The sequence below is a fragment of the Echeneis naucrates genome, chromosome 20 (genome assembly GCF_900963305.1).
Source record: "Echeneis naucrates chromosome 20, fEcheNa1.1, whole genome shotgun sequence".
Taxonomy (NCBI): domain Eukaryota; kingdom Metazoa; phylum Chordata; class Actinopteri; order Carangiformes; family Echeneidae; genus Echeneis; species Echeneis naucrates.
Genome location: NC_042530.1, coordinates 17,313,778 through 17,322,738, shown reverse-complemented (window position 1 = coordinate 17,322,738; position 8,961 = coordinate 17,313,778). Strand labels below are relative to the sequence as shown.

The 8,961-nt window shown below is 42.6% G+C and overlaps 1 protein-coding gene across 3 annotated transcripts; it reads right to left on the bottom strand.

The window, feature by feature from the left end:
- Positions 1–51: 51 nt before the first annotated feature.
- mcur1 (mitochondrial calcium uniporter regulator 1) lies at positions 52–4,350 on the bottom strand. Of its 3 annotated transcripts, none has more exons than XM_029528732.1 (9): positions 3,917–4,350; positions 2,679–2,795; positions 2,478–2,581; positions 2,051–2,152; positions 1,503–1,544; positions 1,325–1,400; positions 1,093–1,142; positions 828–942; positions 52–551 (listed from the first exon to the last, which is right to left on the bottom strand). In XM_029528732.1, exons 1-9 carry the CDS (start codon positions 4,176–4,178, stop codon positions 496–498), a joined length of 924 nt encoding a protein of 307 aa, XP_029384592.1. In that variant the 5' UTR covers positions 4,179–4,350; the 3' UTR covers positions 52–495. The 3 variants fall into 3 exon arrangements, with proteins under 3 accessions (XP_029384592.1, XP_029384591.1, XP_029384593.1); XM_029528731.1 differs by having other exon boundaries at positions 1,093–1,146; positions 1,329–1,400; positions 3,917–4,348; XM_029528733.1 differs by having other exon boundaries at positions 1,093–1,146; positions 1,329–1,400; positions 2,734–2,795; positions 3,917–3,958.
- Between the last annotated feature and the right edge of the window lie 4,611 nt (positions 4,351–8,961).

Below are 8,961 nucleotides of genomic sequence, written 5' to 3'. Positions count from 1 at the left end.
GAGTTAATACTTACACAAAATCAACAATAGTGTCAGGCACTTCAATCATCATCCAGAGTGTACATTTACATTTATTGAAGATCCATTTCATTCTGAATTCTAAATGTCCTCTGAAAGCTTTTCAGAACCCAGGAGATATCAAGATAGCATTAAGTAAATATATAGAAATATATGTGTTTGATAATATAGCAGAGTTAGGAGTTACATAAATCCCTTCTAAGTATGAGTGAAACATCTTATAAGAACAAATAAAATAATAAATATTAACACAATAATTAAAAACAGTACAACTTCAGCATCAAGTTTTCATTTCGTCAAACGTCCTTTCTTTACAATCCCTTTAACAAGTTTACCAATCTTTCGGAAAATGATGGTAAAGAATCAGATTTCAGCAGCCATTAAGAACTTGTATTCGTCAATAAAATGGGTTAGGGTTAATGTGGTTTGACAGGAATGGTCCCCAAATGTCTGACAAATGTGTGTACTGATAACAGCTTACATCCAAATACGATAGAAACCCAGAACCACAGTAAGACAGGTGAACACAGAACCTAGAGGAGGCAAAAAGTAATTCATTAAGATCATTCATTAGTCTACACACTTTAGCAAGTTCCAATTTTCTTTTGTCCGTAAACAAATGTTAAATCATCTATTTAAACAGCAGGAAAAAATTGAAATTGGAATTAGCATTTCATCAATTGTTTGTTTTTTTAACGAAGAATGCTTAAATTTTTTAATTCCACTTTTTCTTCCCACAGAAATAAAATATGCAGCATATGTAAAGGCTATTCATGGTCATTAAATAATGTATAAGGTCCATGACCTACCTGCAAGGTATTTTATAGTATCCAGTTTATGAGACTCTAACATTGTTTTCAAGCCAGCCACTTCTGTGTCTATTTTCATGTTGGTCTGCGTCAAATGACGATCATGCTCTGCAGTCTTTAAAAAAGCAGGCAGTTAGCCATCAAACATAAGATGGACCATAGCCTGCCAGATATTTAGTCCTCTATCCAGGCCTGCGCATGTTGATCAGCATCAAATACACAAAAGTTTTACTAAAATGGGTAGGTACACTGAACTTATACAAACCATTTCCATTATTTCAGTGCGCGCCTCCAGAAGCTTCTTCTCATGCTCTGCTTTCTGAAAATCATAATGTGTTAGTTAGAGGTCAGGGATTTCATAAAGGTCATATAAGGGTTATATTTTACTTTTGTGGTCTACCATTCCATTAAGTAAAATGAATAGCTGAAAAACAGGAAAAGTCACGTCAAAAATCTCTACACATTAATTTAATACATTATTGATTTACTTCAAAAACTTACCAATTCCTTCACTCTACTTTTCTCCAAATTCATATCCAAAATTGTGTCTGAGTGCACTTTATTCATTAAATCCTGCCAGATGAAAACACATAAAGGAGACTGTTTCATCAAAACATCTGGAAAAGAAAGACACTGGGACAAAAATTTATTTGAGTTATTAGGTGAACTACTTACAGCCAATTGGACCTTAAGCTGGAATACCTCGATCTTGAGCTTCTGGAATGAATGTTAAAATAATAGGAATCTAAAATCATATGGATCAAAAATGGAGCAACAGACACCAGTGTGACTCTTTCCTGTAGGTCATCATCCTCTTATTCATTCCTGTTTTCTTCCATAAGGTAGAGGCAGCCAAAGGTGATGGCAAGAAGTCCTCAACAGTGTATGTCGTATTTGTGAATGTGTAATGTACATATTTCAATAATGGATACTATAAAGGCCAATCAAGTTTTAACAGTCATTCCCTCTTGTGTGTTGTACCAGGAACATGTAATCATGTAGAATTACATGAAACTCAGACATCTGTTTTTTTGTAACTTGCAAGTGCATATAGTCTTGTCTGAATTTATTTATGCACATGGATGTAAATTCCTCGTGACCCAACACTGGATAAGCGGATAAAGATGGATGGATGGATGAAATGACAATTCAGCAAACATAGTCAGAATGTAATCAGAACCTCATCTGCATAGATACAACATGCTCCTTACAAAACCACGTACTTCATTCTCTGCCAGTAATGTGGAGAACTCGCTCTTCTCAAGGATGATCATGTCCTTCTTTACAGCTGCTATTTGAGACATTACATGCTGCAGCATGATCTCCTGCAGAGATCATACAGTACACAAGTTCAAAAGAAAATAAAAATGCCACAAATTCAAACATTCACCTGGACACAAAAAGATAAGAAAACAAGCATGGAAAAAATTTGCAAAACAAAGTCAAACAAGCATATAAAGGATTAGTGTTGTACAACTCTTTTCATCATGCTACAGGGCGAGGAATTCATAAACTATATAATATTTCAATTAACAAGTTGTATCATATTGTTCCTTTTGTTGTAGGAATAAGGGTGATGAGCACATATCCATGTCAGAATGAAAAAAATTTACATAGGCGATGTTTACTAGTGTATTTGAACAGTCTCACCTGCTGCACTTTGGTTACCATGTCATTGTAGATAACATCCATGTTAGAGCTTGTCATCCTCACAAGAACTTTAACCATAACCTCAGCTTGCTGGGTTGTGAAACCTGTTGATGGAGAAATATTTTTACTGAGGACAGAGGATGTTGTTATCAACCTACGATCACATTTTGAAAATCTGTCAAGAAACAACAGAAGCCAAACCATTTTCTTCAAGTAGTTGTACCACTGCATGTGTGTCAAAAAACAGCTTCCGAACCTCAGAATTTGGTACATCTGGCGAGAGGTCATACTGTAGAGCTGTGAGGGACGTACTCAGCTCTGATACATGGAGAAAGATGGTATTTTAATACACTGCAGGCATGTTTGAGAATCATGAAAATTTCTACATAAATAAACACATTAATATTATTACTTTTGTTATCTTTTTTCCTTTTCTTTGTTTTTTGAATAGCATTCTGCTTGTCTCTCTCCATATATATTCCTTATATACCCTGGTTTAATTTTTCTCTTAGTGGGACTATTATTTAAAAATCATGTTGTATTGAAGAAAATTAGAGACTAGAGGCCACAAACTCATAAGGAAGCTTTACTGAGCTAATTAATCCAGTGAGAATGTAGACATTTTCACATAGATTTCAATACACCCTGACTTGTTGAGTTGCACCTTGATGGTCACAAAATCAAGTCAATTATTTATTGATATACAGCATTTATAGGCCCTGACAGACACATTCTTCTTACTGCAGCAGATTTTATTTATAATTTGTACTTCTCTTTTTTTAAACTGGATATTGTACAGGATATCTAATCAAGACCTTCCTTTATATCTGCAAGCATTGTATTTATACTATACAGCTTGTGAGTGTTATTTGGTATAATAAAACACAAGAATGAATTGTTACGCTACAGTTTTTACACCAGATTTCCAATTTCAGTGGTTTGGTTTTAGCATCAAATGTGTTAAATAAAAGTTAGCTGTCTTCATAACATTTCTGAGTTATATAAGGGCAAAAATAACCCAGTTGTCCATAATTTCTTAATTTCTTACTTATCAGGATAAGTGTGTGGCAAGAAAAACATTAAAATTAAATACCACAACAACACCACCAATGTGACACACCTGGAGAAGACAGTGAGTGTGACATATTATGTAAATAGAGTGTGGCATGTGGGCCATGGTTTTTATTGAACACATGAGGCATCAGAGTCTGGCTTCAGAGAAAGCAAACAATGCGAAGTATACGCAATTGGAGCAGTTTGGAGGTGTGCCACTCGTCCTGGCAGTTTACACATGAACCGCTGATCAGACTACAGGTCAGGAATGAAGTGGCAATCACTGACCCACAGCAGATCTGAAGAGACATTCGTGGGAAATATTGTCGACAGTCATTTGTGTTTTTGTGTTACTCCGGCTGTACTGGCTCACACTTTATATTTACCTCTTACAGCAGAAAGATGAATCGGTCCTGGGGACGGTCCCTCTGCCCACGGCCTCTTGTTTCTGCGGGGGCGTTCAGCTGTTACACACCGGAAACACTGTGACACTTTGACGGCTACGAAACTTGACAGTGTCCTGTACAGGAATGCCGCGGATGGCGCGAAGCCGCTGGGTCTGCACTGACCAAGATAAAAGTCACACAACCTTTCCCCGCGAATGCAAAGCACTGGTTTTCGTGGAAACTGATACAGTCTCGGCACCATGGTGATTTTTCCAGTCAGCAGTAGACCGAAGTCCTTCCTTCCGGAACGAGGCTCAGCCCGCCGCCGTTAGGAGGCATCCAACTGTGAAACTACTGTCACCGTCATGCTTAGGAAGTCACACTGCTGGACGTCCGCCCGCAATTTCCAAAATAAATCTCATGTTACGTGCCAAGCATGACGCTGGCTGGGGGTATCATACTCCCACAACATAAAGGTGGAGCATTAGGCAACATGGAAGCTTGAATGATTGTATGTATGCACATCAAGATGTGACTACCATGCTCTGTCTGATAAATGTTTGGCTATTCATATTTATTTATCAAGGGATGCCAGGGTGAGATCTGCTGCAGCCCGATTTCGATTATCGTGCATGTCATACACGATATAAATGTCTTATTTTAATGTGCCCGGGCCACTATACTGGGAAAATTGGACTCAGACGTCAAAAGGGAATCCCTGCTATATAATATACATAAACTTCCTATCTTGTCATAATTTTTTGAATTTACCAGGGAAGGGATGCTGATGAATTGATATTTACAATGGACATTTGATAGGTACTACAAATAAATACATACATTTCTAAAGTACATTTGTAAATGTACTTTGTACGGATGCTTTGATTTCTTTCAATGGGATAATAAAGAGCTTTGGGATTCTGTAATCTCAGTGCTCTTCTGAAATAATTTTGATTCGAGGCTGTAGTATTACCAGCTGTAACTTGTGTAAATAATGTTGCATTTACAAACAATAGAATACAATACATTGAGTCTTCAATGATAGACCTATTAATAGTTTCGTTTATAATTCCTGAAAATATTGATGCTCTTAAGTGACCCTCTGTCCATGAAGGAGCTGGTTTTACATAAAAAAAAAAATAGCAGCTCTGAGTCAATTTCACTATCACTGCCTGTTTATGTCTTTGGTCCGCACTGAGTCACGAGACCTCTAGAGAGAACCGGACGTCACGTGACTTCTTTTGTTTACGCCGCCATTTTGACAGTAAATGGAGCAGATGAATGGCTGCTCCAAATGGCTCTTCTGAATTCCAGAGGGAAACCTTCTGGGCCTTCAAGGTCTTCAGCGAAGTATCAGCATTCTTCCTGCTGGTCCTTCGGTGGCTGTAACGAACGCCCGTGTAATTAGTAAAGTCAATGTGGGCATGACTTTGAGTTTGACAGGTGTCTTAACCAATCATATTTCAATGAGTTGTGGGTGGGACCATGCAGTATCGCAGATGATCATTTATGTTGTTTATATATTTACACTTATTATTTACATATTAACATATCTACAGTGGTTGCAGTTGACATTCCCTGCAAAGAGAACTATTAGTCCTTCAGTGTTACGTTGCAGTACTTAAGAGTCCAGCAGAGAGCGAACTGAAGTTGTTCGAGTTGCCGACGAAGAAGGCGCTGTGATGCTGTGTTAAGCTCCACTTGTAGACCTCGGAGCATTCTTAAGATGCAACAGACCATATCACGACAACTTCCGGGTATTCGCGAATACCTTGCCCTTGGCTGTGTCCGAAACCACTCCCTCCTCCCTATATAGGGAGATGGATGTAGTGGACTATATAGTGAACTCATTCAAAAAATCAGAAATCTCTTTCGGACACTACTTTTGGCGCCGTTAATTGTGTCATCGCTGTCACGCAATGAATAATCTAGCACTTAATTAGTAATTAATAGCATTCAATAATAATCTTGCACTGCACTCTAATTTTTATTCTCATATTTGGTCTTCTTTTATGACATTTTTATTTCTATTGTCTTGGCTCTTAGGTAACAGTTTTTAATTTTAATCAAACGTTACTTGAATGTCTGATTATACTGTAGCAACCCTGCAGTAATGTTCTCGTGTGGTGTTGTACATGTTCAGATGTTCTGTGGGTGTGGAGCAGGCAGGGGTGGGGTACGAGTGCATGAGGTATGTGAGCCTGCACGTGCATGGTGTGTGGGAAAGCAGGCTGGAAGGAGAACACGTTGATTGTAGTTTGTTGTTTTGGCGTGGTTACGGCCGACAGTAACGCATCCTTTGCAGTAATAAACTGTTAAACTGCTTAACGCCTTTCTTGTCCTTTCGACACGTCCTGGCGCACGCTTCATTTGGTGTCAGAAGTTAACCAAATGAGATTTTCCCAGCTCCCATGCCCCCCCGACACCAATGCTAACCCCAACTGTACACCCCCCCCCCCCCCCCCACACACACACACACACACACCCACACCCACACCCAAGTTGACATACAGCCCCCTGCCCCCGACAAGCAAACCAAAGCTGGAGGGGTTGACAGACTGGCGACTGTGAGAGAGGTGTCAAACGCAACTGTGATAACTTGGAGCTGTGGCAGGTGCTGTGGGAGTTTTTTTGAGACATTTTTGCTCTGACAGAAGAGGAAGTGGGGCTGACACACCTGGTGCAGCACGAAATTGACACGGGCGATACGCCCCCACCGCCTTCCCCTGGCCCATCAGACAGCCGCAGACAGCGCTATTGATGAGATGCTGACGGCTGGCATCATTCCCTCTGACAGCCCCTGGGCCTCGGGGGTTGTGATGGTCAAGAAGATGAGGCCAAAGATGAGGTTCTGTGTGGACTACAGGCCCCTGAACAGTGTGACCAAGAAGGACTCATAACTGCTGCCTTGCATTGACGAGTGTCTGGATTTGGTGTCCAGTTCATCCTGGTTCTCCTCTTTAGACCTGCACAGCGGGTATGTCCAGGTGCCCCTCAGTCCTGAAGCCAGACTGAAGACAGCTTTTTGCACCAGTAGGGGGTTGTGGCAGTCCTCTGCTTTGGCCTGTGCAATTCCCCCGGCCACCTTTTAATGGCTGATGGAAAAAGTGTTGGCTGACATCCCCCGACAGGAGTGCCTGGTCTCCCTGGACGATATCCTGGTCCACGGGAGCTCCTTCCAGGTGGCCTTGGGAGCCTTGCGGCAGGCTCTACAGAGGATAGTGGCAGCGGGGCTGAAGCTCCACCCCAACAAGTACTGCTTCATGAGGAGAGAGTTGGAGTTCCTGGGGCACAGAGTTGGGGGGAAAAGGCATCAACACGTTGGAGGAGGGAATCGGTGCTAAAGACCTCTCATGGAACTACCGAGGAAAGACACTTTGGGGTCTCCAAAACCTTGCGTCCACTCCGCCAGAGCTTTTAATGGGGTCAGTTCAGGAGGAACGTTGAAGACTACTGCTGTGATCTCTGTACAGCGCATAAAGGCCCCGCTGATCAGTCGTGCGCCCAGCTTCAGCAACTAGCGGTGGAGGCCCCGATGGAGAGGGTGGCCGTGGACATAATGGGCCCATTCCCGCACACAGAGAGGGAACTGTTACGTTCTGGCCGCCATGGACTATTTTACAAAATGGCCGGAGGCATACGCCATACCAGACCAGGAGGTGGTGACCGTTGCAGATGCTCTGGTGGAGGACATGTTTGCCAGATTTGCATCTCTGCATCTGCAGAGTGACAGCCTGGTCGAATGGTTCAACAGGACCCTAGTGAAACAACTTGCCATCATCACCACAGAACATCAGCGCGATTGGGACATGCACCTCCCTCACGTCCTATGGGCCTGCCAGTCAGCTGTACAGGATTCCACCTCACGTACACTGGCCTTGCTCATGTTGGGGTGAGAGCTGTGGACGCTGGCAGAAATGGCTTTTTGTAGATCCCTAGACACACCGGCGGTTCCACCGGGACTGGAATACTCCAGGATCGATTGGAGTCAGCACATGCCTTTGCCCACAACCAGCTTCAGAAGGCAAGCATGAGACAGAAAAGAAAGATGTGTGATGATGAGGGCTAGAGGGGGGAACTACAAGGCTGGGGACCTGGTATGGGTGCATAGTCCAAGAAGAAAGAAGGGACGGTGCCCTAAGTTGGACTGTCACTGGGTGGGTCCTTGTGAGGTGGTATACAGGGTCCAGCTGCCACCTAGAGGGAGACGGGTGGCCCTCCACAGGGACAAGCTGGCCCCATACAGAGGCAGTGCATTGGCAGATCAGCGCCTGGGAGCCCAAGCACCTTCTCAGAGAAACCAGGCGGTCACCCCCCCCAATTCACTGAATGTGTCCCCTACTGATCCTCCACACCCTTCCCCACTCCCAGACTCGTCCCCTGTTCTTCGGCAGGATGTTCCAAGACTGCAGGTGCAGCCACTTGTGTTCACTACAAGGCGGCCTCAGAGACAGAGAAGAGCCCCGGGCCAACTCAGAGACTTTTCAATGCAACCCTTCGGGGCAAGGGTCTTAGTAAGGACGGAGGGGAAATGTAGCAACCCTGCAGTAACGTTCTCGTGTGGTGTTGTACGTGTTCAGATGTTCTGTGGGTGTGGAGCAGGCAGGGTTGGGGTTTGAGTGCATGAGCTTGCATTGTGTGTGGGAAAGCAGGCTGGAAGGAGAACACATGTTGACTGTAGTTTGTTGTTTTGGCGTGGTTACGGCCAACAGTAACGCATCCTTTGCAGTAATAAACTGTTAAACTGCTTAACGCCTTTCTTGTCCTTCTGACACGTCCTGGCGCACGCTACAATACTGTTTTGCATGATGTTAATGCTCTTTACATTCATGTAAACATGAAACTTCCAAAGAACCTTTTCCTTTTCCCATTTCACCTCAGGAGGTGTTTGTGTTATACTTTTGGCATAAACATTAAATCTACATTGAAATTCAATTGTGTCTAAGCTGAAACAAACACATAAAACTTTGGATCAGCATTGGATCCATCTTTAGTTGTTGTACTGTAGCTAATGATTATTCTAGACATTTTACTTTCATTTCAGC

Excerpts from the sequence above, each read along its gene's own strand:
- mcur1 (XM_029528732.1), bottom strand. The coding sequence starts at position 4,178 with ATGGTGCCGAGACTGTATCAGTTTCCACGAAAACCAGTGCTTTGCATT. Across the intron at positions 2,153-2,477 it reads TGGTAACCAAAGTGCAGCAG|GAGATCATGCTGCAGCATGT; the intron begins GTGAGACTGTTC and ends TGATCTCTGCAG. Across the intron at positions 1,143-1,324 it reads TAGAGTGAAGGAATTGGTAA|CAGAGCATGAGAAGAAGCTT; the intron begins GTTTTTGAAGTA and ends ATTTTCAGAAAG.